We start from the raw sequence: 19,082 nt of genomic DNA on the forward strand, positions 1-19,082 counted from the left end.
AGGGATAGGGGGAGAATGAGGAGTTATTCAGAGTTTTACAGAGTTACACAGTTTCAGTTCGGGAAGACTCAGTTATGGAGGGAGATAAATGGTGATGGTTGCACAAGAATGTGAATGTACTCAACACCACTGAATTGTATACTTAAAATGGTTAAAATGGTAAATTTTATGTTTATTTAACTACAGTAAAAAAAAAATTTTTTTTTTTGTTTTATTTACATTCTTTTTAGGGGAAAGAAAGCCAGGCCTGGGTACTCAAGACAGAGGAGCTATGCATGCTCAGGCCTGGAGGAGTAAAAACCAGCCTGAGGCCTTCTGAGAACACAAGTATAAGTGCCCTCAGCCCTGGCAAGGGAGCCCAAGGGGAGGGTCGGGGGCTCATCACTGTTTGGCTACAGTGCTGGGCAGGGCAGAGTCTGGACCCACCAGGCCTCACAACGGCCTGCCCTTCGTACCCCTGGGCTACTATCCCTATCCTTCCTTCCATCTCTAAGCCTGCCTGCCAAGGCACAGCTCTAGGACTACCTCCTCCTGGAAGTCTTCCCTGATTGTCCCAACCATAGGCCCCCTCATCTTTTCCCAGTCTATATTGAATTAGAAGTTGGTGTTACTCAGCTAGATAAGCTCTCTGAGGCCAGGGCCCAGGCTATTCTAAATTAAAAAAAAAAAAAAAAAAAAAAAAAAAATTAAATTAAATTTTAAAAAGTCCTGGCAATTGATTAAAAAAAGTTATTCAATTAGTAATGTTATTCTTTCTTCCATGTCTCTTGTTCTACCTGTCTGATTTTTTTAATTAAATTTTTTTGGCGGGGGGAGGTAATTGTAGATTCGCATGTGATTATAAGAAATAATACAGAGAAAGCCCATGTACACTTGGCTTAGCTTTCCCCAGTGGTAACATTTTTCAAAACTATAGTGTAGGGGTACCTGGGTGGCTCATTCGGTTAAGCATCTGCCTCTTGATTTCGGCTCAGGTCATGATCTTGAGGTTCGTGAGATTGAGCCCTGCGTCCAGCTCTGCACTGACAGTGAAGAGCCTGCTTGGGATTCTCTCTCTCTTCTCTCTCTGTCCCTCCCCCCACTCCCTCTCTTTCAAAATAAATACACTTTAAAAAATGTTAAAAAAAAACCAAACCCGATAACATGTATAATATCGGTCATTGACGTTGGTGCAGTCCACTCATTCAGATTTCCCTGGCACATGTGTCCCTGGCACATGTGTGTGTATTAAGTTCTGTATCATTTTATCAACTGGTTGGGTTCAAGTGTCCACCACAACAGGATATCAAGCAGTTGCAACACCACAAGGATACCTAGTGTTTTCCTTTTGTATCAACTATCAACTCCCCCCACCTCCTCCAGCCACTAACCCCTGGCAACCACCAATATGTCCTCCATTTCTAAAATTTATCATTTCAAAAAGCGTTATATAAATGGAGTGAAAGGGGCACCTGGATGGCTCAGTCGGTTAAGCGTCCGATTCTTGGTTTCAGCTCAGGTCACGATCTCACAATTTGTGAGTCTGAGGCCCGCATCAGGCTCTGCCCTGGCAGTGCTGAGCTTGCTTGGGGTTCTCTGTCTCCCTCTCTCTCTCTCTGCCCCTCCCCCACTCTCACTGTCTCTGTCTCAAAATAAATTTTGAATGGATGAATGAATGAATGAATGGAATCAGAGAGTATATAGTCTTTTGGAGTTGGCTTTCTTCGCTCAGCAAATCCCCTGGAGATCCATCCAGGTTGTTGAGTGTATGTATCAATAGTTGATTCCTTGTTACTTCTTGGGAGTGCTCCAGTATGAATGGACTGAGGTTTGTGTAACATTCACCTGTTGAAGGACATCCAGCGTTAAGCTATTACAGATAAAGCTGCTGTGGACATTTGTGTGCTTGTTTTTGTGTGAACATAAGTTTTTGTTTTTCTGGGATAAGTGCCCAAGAAAGTTGTTGGGTCCTATAGTAACTGCGTACTTCATTTTAGAAAAAACTTCCAGACTCTGGTTTTCCAGAATGGTATCATTTTCATCCCACCAGAAATGTGATCCACATCCTTGTCAGTATTTGGTGTGGTCACTATTTTTTATTTTGCCATCCTGATAGGTGAGTAGTACTAACTTGTTATGGTTTTAATTGGCATTTCCCTGTCCGCTAATGATGTGGAACATCTTTTCATGTGTTTGCTGTCTGTATATCCTCTTTGGGGAAATGTGTCTTCATTTCTTTTGCCCATTTTCCAAATGGATTGTTTGGGTGGTAGTGGTGGTTTAACTGTTACTCCCCCCCCCCCCTTTATTTCTTATTCTTTTAGTAAACATTTGTCAGCATGTACATCTATCAGGCATTTGGGATACAGAGATAAAAGACAAAGACTTTTCCCTAAAGGAACTGACAGTTTTGAGGAAGAGATAAGCAAGCAGGTTTCTATGTAGGAGAGGCACCCACTTCCCACCAAGAGAATCAGGGAAGCCTTGCTTCCTGGAAGAGGCAGCATCCAATCAGCATGTGGAGGCATGAATATATTTTTTATACTTTACATATATTACAGCTGACCCTTGAAGTCATGAGTTGTACTGCACAGGTCCACTTACATGTGGGTTGTTTTGATAAATACGGTACAATACTGTAAGTGTTTTTTCCTTATGGTTGTCTTAATAATTAATTTTCTCTGGCTCACTTTATTGTCAAAATATAGTATATAATACATATGGCATGCAAAATATGTGTTAATCAATTGTTTATGTTATCAGTAGGGCTTCCAGTCATCAGTAGGCTGTTGGTAGTTAAGTTTTTGGAGAGTTAAAAATTATATATGGATTTTTGACTGCACAGGGATTGGTGCCCCTAACCTGTGTTGTTAAACAGTCAGCTGCATACTGCCATTACATTTGAGACATTAATATAGTAAGAAATATACAGTGCCTTCTAAAAGCCTCTCAAGGTATCTTTCTAAGTAATTCGTTATATGAACTTGTCATTAATTCAAGATTAGCAAACGCTGGACACAAAATATCATCCTGGGTTCTTAACGATTCTAAGATAAGACAACATCCCAGACCCTAAAGATGTCTGATCCAATGAGGACGGGAGATCCATAACCAGCAGACAGTTGACTATAGAAGCACAAACTTAGGAACACAGGAGATTGAGAAATTCATCACTAAGAGGTTTGGGAAGATTTCTTGGAGAGGAAGGATTTGAGCTGGCATTTGAAAAAGTAATAGAACTTAAACAGGTAGATATAAAAGGGAGAAATTTTGTTAAACACTCATAGGTCCCTGCTTGTTATAGATTGCCAGATCCCCATCTTGTTCTTACTCACAGAGTTGCTTCTGAGGAAAGGTCCTGGACCTAATGCCAGAGTCTGTGTTTTACTAATGCTCCAGTTAAAGAGATTGTGACTGGAAGTCATGTCTAGTTTTAGGATGAGATCCACAATCTAATTTTAGGAGGTCCTTTATCTTATAGATAGATGGACTGAGCCCTATAGAGGGTCAAATTCAGCCCAGCCTTATTGCTCCCACTGGCCAGACCAGTGGCTGTATTTTATCTAGAAAATCCCCAGGCCAAGCCAGGGAAGTGGTGTGTATTTCCTGCTATGTTTCTGCTAAAAAAAAAAAAAAAAAAAAAAAAAAAAAAAAATTGGTGAAAATAAAGTGTTTCAAAGTGGATGGGGAGTACTTCTTATTTTTAAACATTGCTGTTTATCTCCTATGTAATTTTTTAAAATCTCCTTTAAAGAATATAATGTTTACATATACTCTGAGGTAAACCCCATTTACCAAGTAAATAACGTAACAAAACAAACCAACTTTAAAGCTTCTGTTTGGCAGGGATTAGCATGGGTAAGAAAATGGAAGATATTAATGAGATGGGGAGAAAATCAGATTTCTTCTCTCAGTCAGAGAAAAGAAAGGCAATTACAAACTGTAATGTAAACAAAAATATAAGAAAGTCAGGGCCCAAATATGTAGCAAACTAAAATATAGCATGATTTTGAGAAATTTGTGAGTGTAATAAGGGATATTCCAGCTGCCACATTCTTCTTAAATGACAAGTCAAAATACTCAATCTGGAGAGAGAGAAGTTGCAGCCCTTTGCAGTGAATGACGTTTACATAATCACCATGTTGTAAATGCTGTTGATTTTCAGCCTTTAGAATCTACATATAAATAAAATAGGAAGACAAAAAACGTTTACAGAACAAGAATGGAAATGTAATCAATCTCAGCAATGTACAAAGTAGACAGGAGTGGGGCACTGGAAATGGGGAGAAAAGAAGAAAGCATGGTGGGGGCTAGCATTCTCCTCCCAGATGCTGTGCAACACTGATGAGTAAGTTGAGGTTTTAAGTTTACTACTTAAGTGACAAATTTGGGTAACTAATGGAAGAATTAAAGAGAATAATATAGCTATTTGAAAGGTTTAGGACATGCCACTCTAAGCTATGCCACTTTGGCATATTGATTATTTTGAGTGGAAGGCAATTGGAAAGCAGCAGATGTGGGAAGGCTTTCTACCTTAGGCTTTCTGGCCTCCTCCTTTCTACCTAAAATCAGATCGTTAAATTTCCCATGAGAAAGGTGCCCTCTCTGTACCAGGAAGAGAAGAATGTTCTTATCACCGGAGACTGGGAGTCGATGCTGAAATGGGCCTCTACAAACAAACCTACTAAAATAACCCTTATCTTCCATTAGTTTCCCTCATATATTTCTTAGTCACTTTCCCACAATTTACTGTCCCTAGTCCAAGCCCCTTTGTCTTGTCACATCTCCATAATTTATTGTTCTTTGTGTAAAAAAGTATATAAACCTTTTGGCCTAATAGCTTCTTTGGGTCTTTGTTTTCCTTTTAAGGACTTCCATGTTCATGTAAAAATATTAAATAAAATTTGCGTGCTTTCCTCCTGTTAGTTAATCATGTCAGTTAATTCTTAGGCCAGCTCCTGGGTCTAAGAGCGCAGAAGGAAGGTTTTCCACCCCTATGCTGTCCAAAAACCTCTAGAGTGTGGGGAAGCAGAGGGTAGACATCTATTAAATCATAGTTTTTCAGGATTGGCAGCTAATTGAGAATGTCTAAAGAAATAGCAGTGTCAAGTATATTGTGAGTTAGGACAATAATCCCCAGAACTAAATACAGAAGTGGCTCTAAATGGTAAACTCTGGGAAGCAGCACTATAAGTGAGCAGGGAATAGGGAGAGATACGATTTTAATGTCATATAAGCAGTTGCGTTGATAAAAAAGAAATGGGAAAAAAAAGTTGTATTGACCAGCGATAAAATTTGTTCAAAGGAGAGACCCCTGGGTGGCTCAGTCGGTTAAGTGTCTGACTTCAGCCCAGGTCATGATCTCCTGGTTTGTGAGTTTGAGCCCCACATCGGGCTCTGTGCTGACAGCATGGAGCCTGCTTCAGATCTCCTGCCTTGCTCTCTCTGCTCCTCCTCTGCTTGTGCTCTCTCTCTCAAAAATAAATAAACTTAAAAAACATTTTTTTAAATTTGTTCCAAGGAGCAGCATGCCAGTCAGATTCCCCAGTGAATTCTAATTAATTAGTTTTGAAATTTTAAGCAAAGAAACATTTCGGTGATATAAAAATACTAAGTGTGATTGCAGGTATTTTATTACCTAAAATTTAAAATGTAGCCTGTAAGTGTTTTAATTTTCCTAAATTTGCCCTATGTGCAGGAAAAAGAATTATTTCAGGTCTGATACAGATAGGTGAATACCACTTTTGTTAAGAGAGATCTTGGATTTTTTTTTTTTTTTTTGAGGCAAGACAAAATGAACTGCTGTGAGGTACCTCTCAAAGGTACAAAATTTTTGGAATCATCCAGAATTTAGCCTGTTTAATATAACATTTAAGCTCTTTCCTTGTGCAAAATTTTCAATTTATTTTTTCCCATAAGAACACACCTCTAAATTTATAATGCCAATCATTGAAAAACAGCATTTATTATATAAACATTCCCTCTGTCTGCAAGGCCTGGGCATCAGTCTCTAGGATCACACCCCACCGGCTTGTGTAGGTGCTTGCAGGTACGATGTTCAGAGGGAGCAGACCAGGAGGTGGGCTCCTGGGGACGTGGCCATGTGAAGCCATGTATCTCCGGTGCCATCCTGTGGTTGTGATGCTGAATTAGAGCATGTTTTCATTTTCTTTCCAGGAAGGCCCTTTTGTCTACTTGTCTTTCGTAGGAAACATCGCAGATTCCGAAGGCTTGATTGCTTCATTGTGTGAGTAATTTAAAATGTTTGCATTTGAAACGTTTGAGGAGATTAATTGCAAGTGTGGCTGTCCATTAAATGAGTACCTGTAGCACAAATTGTATGATTTCATTTATGTGAAATGTCCAGAATAGGTGAATCTAAAGACACAGATTATAGGTTGGTGGTTGCCTAGAACCATGCGGAGAAGGGGTGCCAGAGGAGGAGGGTGAAGAATGAATGACTGATAATGGGTATGGGTTTCTTTGCGGGGGGAGGGGTTAATGAAATGTTTGAAAAATTTCATTGTGATGATTCAAATCTGTGAGTGTACCGAAACCCATTGAATTGGACACTTTAAATGGGTGCCTTGTATGACACGTGAATCATATCTCAATAAAGCTGTATACTAAAAAATATTCTTAGTGCAGATTGAAGAGTTTGCAGTATTTAAACTGGGTGTTTCCCATACTTTTAATATCAGCTCTCGGTTTATTATATATATGTATCTGTAGTCTTGTAGATAATTTCCCAAACTCCTGCTGCTCTGCAGGGCTATTAACTGATTTTCCCTATCTTCTTCATGCTTACTGTAAATCAGTTGACGTTCCATCAGTTAGTATCGACTTCCTCTCTTGTACTGTGTCAATTTTGACAAGTGAGCCGTGTAACAACAGAGTCCTTTGCCACTATTACAGAACTGGCTTGTGCAAGGTAACTTCTTTCAGATTTTGCTTCTGAAATTCTGCGTCATTTATCTCATTTCTTCCCTGATTCTGAAATCAGATCCTCCAGCCAGGATCTGTGTTGGGACTCCGGTTCGTCACTAGTGTTAGGAAACTTCTGGAGAATTGAGAGAGCTATAGTTAGTGCTTCTCAAAGCAAACCATGTGTCATCTTTGATGCCTGCCAGGTCCTAGCCAATGGTAGCTCAGGGAGCCTGATCCCCACTTTAGGAGTGAAATGCTGCTTGTGCACCTTTGTGTGTGTAATGTGATGAGTTGGCCGGATTAAACTGTGCTTGGGAATTGCCTGGGAGGCCCGAAGGCTGAAAGACCCCAGCCTAAGTCATTGTCCTCCACCCTGGCTGCCTGGCCTGGCATCAGAGCAAGTGAACAGCCCAGATTTGACTTAGTCCCATGAAATGCAAATGTCTAACATGATTTTTTTTTTATATAAAGATTTTATTTTTAAGTAATCTCTACAACCAATATGGGGCTCGAACTCACGACCCCAAGATCAAGAGTCACACACTCCTCCAACTGAGCCAGCCAGGCACCCCGCTTCCCACTTAACATGATTTTTATCAGTCATCTTCAGTTTACATTTTTTGCCTTAAAAAAAGTGAAAGCCCATTTAATGGTGGGGTCTTTTATTCTTGAGAAAAGGAAAATCCAATAGATTAAAGTAGTACTTCTCAGACATTAAAGTGCACCAGATTGCCTTGGGCTCTTGTTAAAATACAGATTCTGATTCAGAGGGTCTAGGGTAAGGCCTCCCAGATGTTGATCAGTAGACTATCCTTAGATTCACAATCCTTAGATTCACAAGGATGTAGAGCTGGCTTATAAGCATTATGTGGACCCTGTTAAAGGAGAATTATTTATGCCACTGGTTAAAGATGATAAAGAAGAATTTATTTAGGAGGTACTACTACAGTGGGGGCTTGTAGCAGGGGAGAAAGATCGGGCTCAACTCCAAATACAGCAAGGAAGGTGGACCTTTTTTTTAATGTTTATTTATTTATTTATTTTTTTAAATTTTTTTTTCAACGTTTTTTTATTTATTTTTGGGACAGAGAGAGACAGAGCATGAACGGGGGAGGGGCAGAGAGAGAGGGAGACACAGAATCGGAAACAGGCTCCAGGCTCCGAGCCATCGGCCCAGAGCCTGACGCAGGGCTCGAACTCACGGACCGCGAGATCGTGACCTGGCTGAAGTCGGACGCTTAACCGACTGCGCCACCCAGGCGCCCCTAATGTTTATTTATTTTTGAGAGAGACAGAGACAGAGTGTGAGTGGGGCAGGGGCAGAAAGAGAGGGAGACAGAATCTGGAGCAGGCTCCAGGCTCTGAGCAAGCTGTCAGCACAGAGCCTGACGCAGGGTTCGAACTCACAAACTGTGAGATCATGACCTGAGCTGAAGTTGGACGCCCAAACAACTGAGCCACCCAGGCGCCCCAGGAAGGTGGAGCTTTATAGCCAAGAAGCAGGTGGGGTCAGTGGATGGAAAATTACTAAGAAGAAACATTGAGGTTTGGAGGGTTCTTAATACACTGACTCAACAGGATTCTTGCTGCAGGCAGGCCAGGGTGATATGACATACAGGGTGTGGATGAGGAATTTGATCAGTTATCAAGAGTGATCAAGTATCTGCACCCCCATGTTCATGGTAGCATTATTCACAGTAGCAAAGGCATGGAAACAACCTAAGTATCCATTGATGAATGAATGGATAAAGTGTGTGTGTGTGTGTGTGTGTGTGTGTGTATGCACGTGTGCATGCAGTGGAATACTATTTAGCCATAAAAAATCAAGAAATTCTGCCATTGTGACAACATGGTTATACCTTGAGGGCATTGTGCTAAGTGAAACAAGCCAGACAGAGAAAGACAAATACTATATGATCTCACTTATATGTGGAATCCTAATTAAAAAAAAAAAGGCAAAAACAAAACTGAAACTCATAGAAAAAGAGATCAGATTTGTGGGGTGTGGAGATTGAGGGAATTGGATAAAGGTGATTAAGAAGTGCAAACCTCTAGTTACAAGATAGAGGAGTACTGAGGATGTAATGTACCACATAATGACTCTAGTTACCACTGCTATAAGTTTTCAAGAGAGCTCTCATCATCAAGAAGAAAGCACCTCTTTTTCTTATTTTTTTTTGTATCTGTGTAAAGTAATGGATGTTCACTAAACTCATTACAGTCATTTCACAACAGATGTAAACCAAGTCAATGTGTTGCACACCTTATACCTACCCAGTGCTGCTTTTCAGTTACATCTCAACAAAACTGGTGGTGGGGGAAGCGAGCAGATACCAAGAAAGGGGGATTTTTGCTGTCGTGACCTAGTAGGATTCTTGGCTAAAACTGGACTAAGCGAGCTGAGGACAGAGCCCTGGACGGGGGGCCTTGTTGAGGAGAGGGCTCAGAGGACCCCGACTCAAACTTGGTCAAGAAGACAGTCTTTGTCACCCCTCACCCTCTCCTAATCACTCTGGGGTGAAGGTCCCAGCTGTGGCTCACGGACTGGGATCCTACTCCAGCCCCAGCGTGTCTTTCCCTCTAAACTTCTGCCTGAGCCTGGCAGTCAGTCACAGAATAAATGATACTAATCACATCATCAGGCTTACTAACACTGTGTTTGCCCTTTTGCTATCTAGGTGTTTAACCAGCAGAAAAAATGACCAGAGTTAGGTGGCAGAGGAGGAGATGCCAGAGGCTTGATGCGCTGGGACCACCTTCCTCTCCAGCAGTGACCCCGGGCCCCATCCACGCGCGTGCAGATATGCACACACACACACACACACACACACACACACACACACACACAGTCTCCTTCAGCTCTGCTGAACTAAATGTGATTTCAGACACACCGTGTTCCCTCCGTTCCAGGCCTTTGTGACGCGCGTGCTCCTCCCTGAAGCACCCTCTCCTTCACCCAGTTCATGGGTCACCTCTTGTGGTGTAAGGCCCGAGATTAAAATCCGTTATTATGTGTGCCTTGACATCTGATAAAATCTGGAGGGACTCACATGGCCTAACCATAAGAGGAACCCCACTCTGCTTCCTCATGTGAGGTCCCCTAGCCAAGCGACCCTCCTTGTCACAGGGACCAGGCATGGTGCCTACGGGTCCCTGAGGAGCAAGTGGGCTTCAGTTCCTTGCCAGCCCCCCAAATTATTGGAGGAAGCCAATCCCATCTTGCCTCAGGAACTAGGCCACCCCATTGTTGTTACTGCAGAGCTGGCTCCTGTGGCCCCTCCTAGTTCACTCCGTCTCTAAGTGCACCCCCCACCCCACCCCCTTGCGGCCCTGTGTGGTGCAGTGTCATCTCTCCCCAGGCTGTGAGTGTGTGTGACTAGTAAATTGCCATCAACCTCATCTATCCAGTGCCACCTGTCTTGTGTGGCCATCCCTATAACCCGAGGGTGGGACTCCTTCCCTCACCAACAGGGGGAAGAGGAAGTGATCAAAACACCTCACCTCCCTCATCTGGCTTAAAGTGTCACTTCCTCCATGTCCCACGCTCAGTTGCCATCACTTATGACAGGGTCCAACCTCATGGAACGGGAGCTCCCAGCGGGCCACCTGTGCCCTAGGCCCTAGCTGATGCTACGTTCCCCAGGCCCAGCACAGAACCTTCCATATGCTCCAGAAGATTTGTTGAATTAAAGAATGAATGAATGGTGTTATTTTTGAGTGTCTAAACAACTACTAATCTCTTAGTTCCTAAAGCACTGACATTTTTCTTAAGTGATACTTCCTTAGACTTGGGGTGCACTAGAGGGAACACTTCAGGTATTGTGTATGTGTTTAGATTTACAGGAAAAGCTTCCTTTCACTAGTATGTTGTTTTTCAGTTCATTCCTGGGCTGGCGGTCAGCTAAGGACTAGCAGGAGAGCTCTGCCTGTCTGCTGGCCCTGTCTGGCCTTTCAGAGTCTCTGCTCAGCTTGTGTCTGTGTGTTATCTCATTAAATGACTAATCCTATTTATTGCCCTTTCTTTCTGCCAAGACAGCCTTTCATTAGAACCTGTTGTCCCTAGCCCTGAGGGATCCTACCTTGCGCCATTAATAGAGACTAGAGCTTTGTCCTGCTGCTTCACCAATCCCGATTATGTAGCTAATATTTGATGATTCATACCTTGTCTAAATAATGTGAGAATAATATTGAAAGGAGAGAAGAGGTGAGACTTTCATTTAAAAATTTTTTTTTTAATGTTTATTTTTGAGAGAGAGAGACAGAGTGTGAGCTGGGGAAGGGGCAGAGAGAGAATCCAAAGCAGGCTCCAGGTTCTGAGCTGTCAGCACAGAGCCTGATGTGGGACTCGAACCCACCAACTGTGGGATTGGATCATGACCTGAGCTGATGTCAGACGCTTAACCAGCTGAGCCACCCAGGTGCCCCGAGACTTTGATTTTTTTTACTCTGATCATTTGAGATCTTAGGACTGGCATGTATTAGTTTGATAAATTAAAAAAAGGGAAGAAGGAGAGAGGGAAGGAGGGAGAGAGGGAAATAGGGAGGAAGGAAGGAAGGGTGGGTTGGCTCTCCCAGTGCATGGCTCTCAGTCCTGCTCTAAAAAGACTTTCTCACCTCATTCTTTCCAGAAGAAACAATCCTGATAATGGGGTCTGGAAAGATCTTTTAGGGCATGCCCACACCCTGGTGAACACATTTGAGGCCTTTGTGGTGGCTGTTGTTAGTGACTCCTGTCTGGACTGAAACATCCCCTTTGTCCATGTGGGATTCATTCTCTGTGTCATTACCATTCCACCCTCCTCCCCCCGAACCTCCCCACTGCCAGTACAGGGCTCAATTTCTCTTCAATTATTAATAAACACATGTTTTTTTAATAAACATTTCCTTAATAATAATTTTCCCACTTCTAGATTATACCTACAGACATTATATGGGAATTTTGAAGTAAGGAACTGTAACACAGTTAACAAGCTAATTATTAGAGATGGTCTTTGCAAAATCTGGCTGTGTTGAGTTAATTCAGAATTCTGTTGCTTATAATAATGAGAGCAGGGGTGAAAAGGGCACATGTATGCAAGCACTTTGGGAGCGAAATCCTTTTACAAATATACCAAGATATTGTTATTAGTACTTGTGCGGTAAATGCGTTTCAGCCTCCGTTCTCCTCTTGCCTTCCACTAAGGCATTATGGGCAGCGTAGGGAGTGACAGTTTGTCTTTTTGTCTCCTCCTTAGGGGAAAAAAGGTCATTTTCACTGACTGTCATAAAAATAGTTGCCAGATGAGTAACAAAATGTATTTCACTTTTAGGGAAAGAATATGGCAAAGCTGATGCAAGATGGCTTTATTTTGACCCAACCATTGTGTCTTTGGAAATTCTGACTGTTGTCTTGGATGGGTCTCTGGCATTGGTCCTCATTTATGCCATAGTCAAAGAGAAATATTATCGGTAAGTGCTCTTCTCCTGGCCTGCTGAAGAGAGGAGAAACATTAGCTGTCTCGATGCCTACATGGCATTTGGAGTAGATTAGGACCACATTCATTTGTTAGATTAGAAATGAAAATTGTTCAATATTAGATAGGAAGCGTGGTGCCACCAGGATAATTTCAGATGATTCAAAATAAAAACTATAGGAAATAGGATTGTAGGGACCACCTAGTCACTCTACGAGGAAGGAAGTGCGAAGAGCATTGGATGATTTTTCACCAATATTTTGGAAAGTAAAGGGTAATGCCTCCAACCCTTTCCCAATCGCCCCCCAAATCTTGAAAACTCCTATTCCAGGGGCGCCTGGTTGGCTCAGTCGGTTGAGCATCCGACTTCAGCTCAGGTCATGATCTTGCCATTCGTGAGCTTGGGCAGCATCCAGAGTCCACTTCAGATCTTCTGTCCCTCCCCTCTTTCTCTGCCCCTCCCCCACTTGCACTGTCTCTCTCAAAAATAAAAAAACCTTAAAAAAAAAAAAGAAAACTCCTATTTCACTTTACACCAAGTAAATTCTCTTAATTTGGAATTAGACATGCAGGATAAATCTTTTCAGAAACAGGTTGTGGAGGGTGTGAGGAAGGCAGGAGAGAGGAAAGGGAGGAGAAAGGTGGAAGATTAACCACTGTCAGTCAGACTCTGAGACTTTGAACTCTCTTCCCTCCCTCCTACCCTTTCCCTTCCTTTCCTTCTTTCAGACAAAGTGACGTAGGGCAAATAGGATGCTATCCTGGGGATGATTCCCAAAACAGTGTCAAATAGGCACAATTGCATTCAACTTTTTAGCGTCTTGAATCAAAGAAGTATTTTTTAAAGCTTCGTCACAAAATTTCAGGTTTGAACGAAACCTCTAAGGTCATTTAGTCCACTTTCCTCCCACCCAATTTTACTTAGATAGTTGGCAGGAAAAATGAAATTTCTTCCTGGTGTCTTGATATATCTTTGTCTCTATGATCTTGGTTGTAGATTTACTACATGCACCCATTTGTTTAGTACTTGAACCATCTATAATATCTGCATTGTTGAGTACTTACATATCCACGTATCTCATTTACTCTCCACCATATTCTTTGAGGAAGGAGCTATTATTACTATCCCCTTTTACAGCCAGTAAAATTGTGGCTTGTAGCAAGATTTGCATCTAGGTCTCTCTTTGCTGGGTGAGATGTGACCTCCATAAATCTTCCTAAGAGTGGAACAGGATACCTGAGAGACTTTATTTAACTCTGAGGATAATCTTCTAGGAAGGGCAGTATTGCTTCTCCAGAGAAAGCATGGATCTCCCATGGATTAGATTGACTTGCCCCATTGAAGGAGCACTGTGGGAAACCTGAGGTCCAACTTCAGAGAGGTCTTCTGCTGTGGAAGACGGTGTTAATGCTGCCATTTAAGAAAAGATGTCAGGATTCAGGGTGACAGGCTGGGCTGAGCTGGCAGCTTCATCCCTTGTTTCTTTCTCTCTAACAGGCATTTCCTACAGATTACCCTGTGCGTGTGTGAATTATATGGCGGGTGGATGACCTTCTTCCCGGACTGGCTTATGGGAAGCCCCAACCTCAACACCGACAGTTGGCTCTACTTTGGGGTCTATCTGGTATTTTTCAATAGTGTGTGGGTTCTGATCCCAGGACTGTTACTGTGTCAGTCATGGGTAGAACTCAAGAAAATGTATTACAAAGGAACCAGTTCAGGGAAAAAGTTTCAGTGACTTTTCAAAATCACAAACACTGATTTCTTGCTTTATAAGCCAGAATGAATCAAACCTTCTTGTTTGGCCAAAATGTAATGCATTCCAGTGTATACTTCCCTTTTATAGTGTTGTTCCTCAGCAGCTTATTTCAAATTGATTGCAAGGTGGCAAGTCTTTGTTTTTGTTTTTGTTTTTGTTTTTCAATTAAATGACAATATGGGGAACAGAGAGTATATTTTAACTTGTAATAATAACATGTTTAATTATACACTTTTATGGCTCTATTAGTTGTTCCACATTATTAAAGCCAATTATCATAAAATGCTATAGAGCATATTATATTAATTTTTTATTTCAAGAACATATTGTTGCCTCAGCTTTTTTAAAAATGTAAATAAATCCAAGTTAGTTAACATATAGTGTAATAATAATTTCAGAAATAGAATTTAGTGACTCATCACTTGTCTCAGCGTTTAATCATCTCACTTATCTTTCGGTTACCAAAGTGAGACCAGACATGAAATGAATGCTTCTATTTTACATTTGTCCTTTATCAAATTTGTGAAGCCAACAGATATGATAGTAGCAGAACCCTGTGAGTAGATTAGAAATGGACCAAGTTTCACACAGATAGGTGACACAAAAGGATACAAAAAGCTGCAATAAGTTTGCACTAAAAGTACTCTGTTCATCAAGTCACCACTAAGAGAGTGGAAAAGGAACCCAGAAGGTAGAAGGTATTTGCAGTACATATTACTGACAAAGGACCCATCCTGAATAGTTAAAGAACTCCTGTAAGTCGATTAGAAAATCAAATCGAAAGTTAACAAAATATTTGTTTTTTGTGGTTTTTTTGTTTTTTAATTTTTTTAATATTTATTCATTTTTGAGAGAGAGAGACGGAGCTCAAGCAGGGGTGGGCAGAGAGAGAAGGAGACAGAATCCCAAGCAGGCTCCAGGCTCTGAGCTGTAAGCACAGAGCCGGACGCAGGGCTCGAACCCACGAGCCATGAGATCATGACCTGAGCCGAAGTCAGACACTTAACCGACTGAGCCACCCAGGCGCCCCTTAACAAAATATTTGAATAACTACTTCATGAAAGAGAATATACAGATGAGAATTTAGGAAACCACAATAAGGTGTTCCTCCACACCTATCAAAATGGTAAAAGTGGGGCACCTAGGTGGCTCAGTTGGTTAAGCGTTCGACTTCAGCTCAGGTCATGATCTCACAGTTTGTGGGTTCAAGCCCTGTGTCGGGCTCTGTGCATCAGGCTCTGTTCTGAGAGCTCAGAGCCTGGATCCTGCTTCAGATTCTGTGTCTCTCTCTCTCTCTCTCTCTCTCTCTCTCTCTCTCTCTGCCCTTCCCCCACTCATGCTCTTATCTCTCTCTCAAAAATAAATAAACAAAATGCTAAAAGTGAAAAGACTGACAATGAGGAGTGTTGGTGACGAGGTGGAACAAGAACTCTCATGCAGCGCCGGTGGGAACGTAAAGTGGAAAACTGTTTAGAAATAGCTATTAAAACTGGACGTGTACGCGCTTAGAACCCAGTAATCTGACTCTTAGGTATACACCTCCCAGAAGTGCTTACTATATGCACCAGAATGGCAGCATTATTCATTTAATAACCCCAATCTGGAAACACCTTAAATGAATATATTGTAATACAGACACACGGTGGACTAGAAACCAATGCAAATTAACAACTAGTGTTACTCACGACAATGCAGATGAATTTTACAATGATGAACAAAAGAAGCCAGACTAAAAGAATATGTATTGTATGATTTTGTTTATATAAGGTCCCAAACCAGGTAAAACTGTGGTGTTAGAAAACAGGATAGGCTCAGTCAGTTAAGCATCAGACTCTTGATTTCTGCTCAGGTCACAATCTCACAGTTCTGTGCTGACACCACAAGGAACCTGCCTGGTATTCTCTGTGTCCCTCTACTAAGTAAACTTAAAACAAAAAAGAAAAAGGAAGAAGAAAACAGGATAAAGGTTGCCCTTGGGGAAGACAGTTGGATGTACTGATAGGGAGAAGTCATGAGAGGATTTCTGAGATGTTGTTAGTCTATTTATTTTTCATTTGCATGGTGGTTATAATCTGATCATTCAGCTGTACACTTACAAATGGTACACTTCTCTCTATATATGTTCTGCTTCGATTTTAAGTTTATTTTTAGAAACTTTTTTTTTATTTTAGAGAGAGACAGAGACTATGAGTGGGGGAGAGGGACAGAGGGAGAGAGAGAGAATCCGAAGCAGGCTCCACGCTTGGTGCAAAGCCCAGTGTGGGGCTTAATCCCACGTTCTTGGGATCATGACCTGAGCTGAAATGGAGAGTCAGACACTCAACCGACTGAACCACCCAGGCACTCCTTAAAAGTTTATTTTTAAAAATCCCTGGTATGAAGACCTGGAAAATGTCTTCAGTGGACCCTCATGAAGAGGACACTGTGTCCTTGACAACAGATTCAGTGTAACAGGCTGTTTCTAACAGTGTCCCCGATGTGGGCAGAAGGCAGGATGCCAGAGGGAGAGTCTGTAAAAGCCTTTCCATGAGGGATTACCTAGTTGTTTCCGGAACTTTGCTCTCTGCTGATCTGGCTCAATCCAAGGGTGAACAGAGTGGGGAAAAATGGATGGGCCGCAACCCTGCAGGCAGTCCTGAAAACATGATGTCTCTCAACAGTTTTTGCTGAGTGCTGAATGGGAGAGAAATGGGGATTACAGACTTTGACAGGAACTTGGAGTACAGATACACGCTGCTGCCAAAGAAGGACAGATCTCAATGTTTTAGCAGTTAAGTGAGTTGGCGAGAAACGGCGTCCCAGTGTGAAAGTCTAACATATCCTGATAGAAGCCCTTCTCCCCATCAGAGAGAGGTGGGGGCAAGGTGCCAAGGCAATACTGTGTTTCACTGGTGCTAAGGTAGATTTTTTTCCTCCATATTTTAATATTTTAAAAATTAGAATGCATTTTACGGTTGCCGTGCCTCAGTTCGTTGGCTGTGGGTTTTTTTTTCTATCAAAGTATGAGGCATCTTATAATTAATGGTATCTCAGATTCAATTAAAGAAGTCACTATCTTCAATGTTGTTCCTTCAAGCCTCAGTATCTCCAACTACTTGGAGGTGATAGTTCAAATTTACTTTAAAAGTCTAAATTTTGGAGGCGCCTGGGTGGCTCCGTTGGTTGAGCAACCCACTCTTGATTTCGGCTCAGGTCATGATCCCAGGGTCGTTGGATCGAGCCCTGTGCCGGGCTCCATGCTGAGCATGGAGTCTTCTTTGGATTTTCTCGCTCCCCCTCCCCTCCCTAAATAAATAAACAAATGTCTAAATTTTGCTTGGGGCCTTAGGGATCACTTACTTGCATACTCCCCTCCACCCCTCCTTCCATCCCTTCACATTTGTTCCCTGGGAGCCAAGCACACAAGACAGGCTTGGAGGAATACATAAAATGATTTGTGGTAGGTTATTAATTGCTTATATTGTAGGTAACCAGATTCCTGCAAACAGGCTGTCCCGTCCCCAGTATTATTTACACTGTAAATTTCCTTTGCAGATTCTTCCTTTCCAGGTAACGTTGAGGCAGATGATCAGCATAACCAATCTAAATTCACGGTGTAAGTGATCGTTTCCTTGCATTTAATTATGTCAACTCTACAACTCCTGGAGTCCTAGCACCAGGGCTCCGGGAAAGGTCCACAGATTGCAGAGTATGAAATTGTAAAATAATACTTTGTCAGAGACAGGTTTGATTGAAGACAAAATGCAAAAAGTTTGGGGAAGAATCCTTTGTTTATTTTAAAATTGTTATTAGGGGCACCTGGGTGGCTCAGTCGGTTAAGGGTCCGACTTCGCTCAGGTCATGATCTCACGGTCCGTGAGTTCGAGCCCCACGTCGGGCTCTGTGCTGACGGCTCAGAGCCTGGAGCCTACTTGGGATTCTGTGTTTCCCTCTCTCCCTGCCCCTCCCCTGCTCACTCTCTGTCTCTCTCTGTCTCTCAAACATAAATAAACATTAAAAAAATTTTTCTTTTTAATTATTAAAATCCACGAACCTTTTCTTGTTTGTTATGGAAGCTAGAGTTTGAATCTAAGGATAAATCATATATAAAGAGAATAATTGGGCAAGGCTTGCATGAACAAGGTAAACTGTTGCTATCTTTAATTTTAGTTAAATGCCTGTGAGGTAACAGGGAGGGCCTGGCAGGCCTAAGCATAATGTGAGCTAACTGTGAGGCTTCTCCACCTACTGCCCTTTTAGAATCTCTACACGTTCCCTTCCCCCTTTCCATTGCTTGACACAGACCCCAGACCTAACAAAATCCATTTCCCATCACCACTTCATTGTAGGAAACAAATCGCATCCATTAATTAATCTTAAGGTATCAATAATTGATCCTAGTGTGATGTATTACCCTTCCCAAATGTATTTGCATAAAAAATGTATTACACAACTGATACATTTTCATTGCTGAGAAATGGAAAATTCAGATAAGCAAAAAGAAAACAAACATGCCCAGTATCATCAGGAAGAACCATTATTACAAATTTAGTTTCTGTTTCTCAAGCTCTTGTCTGTGCATGTATTAACATTTTGGGGAGACTTCAACCTTTGAAGTAGGGCGTTCACACCCCTTCCTTCCTCTCTCTCCCTTGCCCTCAGCTGATCATCAAGAAGCAGCGGTCCTACAGAACCAGCTGTGGATAGTATTACAGAACATGGCCCCATTCTTGAGAAATCCATGCACTTACAGAGGTTGATAGGTAGCAGTTATCATTTATTTTTGGAAACTAGTTTCCGTTGATGCTTATGTTGACACAGATCAAGTTGACATCTTAAAATATTTGATTGGCCACATCCCAGCTCTTCAAGGGAGGGATCAACTGTGCTGAGCCTGCTGCAGTATTACGTCCTACGTGTTTAATCCCTGCCCTTCCAGAAGCCTTCCTCAGTCCCTTTAGAGTCAGAGGCAAAGACTGAATTC

The 19,082-nt window shown here is 42.0% G+C and overlaps 1 protein-coding gene across 1 annotated transcript in view; it reads left to right on the forward strand.

Annotated features, from left to right (window-relative positions):
- Positions 1–14,364, forward strand: part of EBPL (EBP like) — a 33,430-nt gene extending 19,066 nt beyond the window's left edge. The window contains exons 2-4 of the mRNA XM_007097742.2: positions 6,157–6,226; positions 12,216–12,354; positions 13,858–14,364. Coding sequence (XP_007097804.2) covers positions 6,157–6,226; positions 12,216–12,354; positions 13,858–14,098 — 450 coding nt within the window. The 3' untranslated portion in view covers positions 14,099–14,364. The remainder of the gene's footprint in view (positions 1–6,156; positions 6,227–12,215; positions 12,355–13,857) is intronic.
- Positions 14,365–19,082: the final 4,718 nt, after the last annotated feature.

This window comes from Panthera tigris, chromosome A1, assembly GCF_018350195.1.
Source record: "Panthera tigris isolate Pti1 chromosome A1, P.tigris_Pti1_mat1.1, whole genome shotgun sequence".
Taxonomy (NCBI): domain Eukaryota; kingdom Metazoa; phylum Chordata; class Mammalia; order Carnivora; family Felidae; genus Panthera; species Panthera tigris.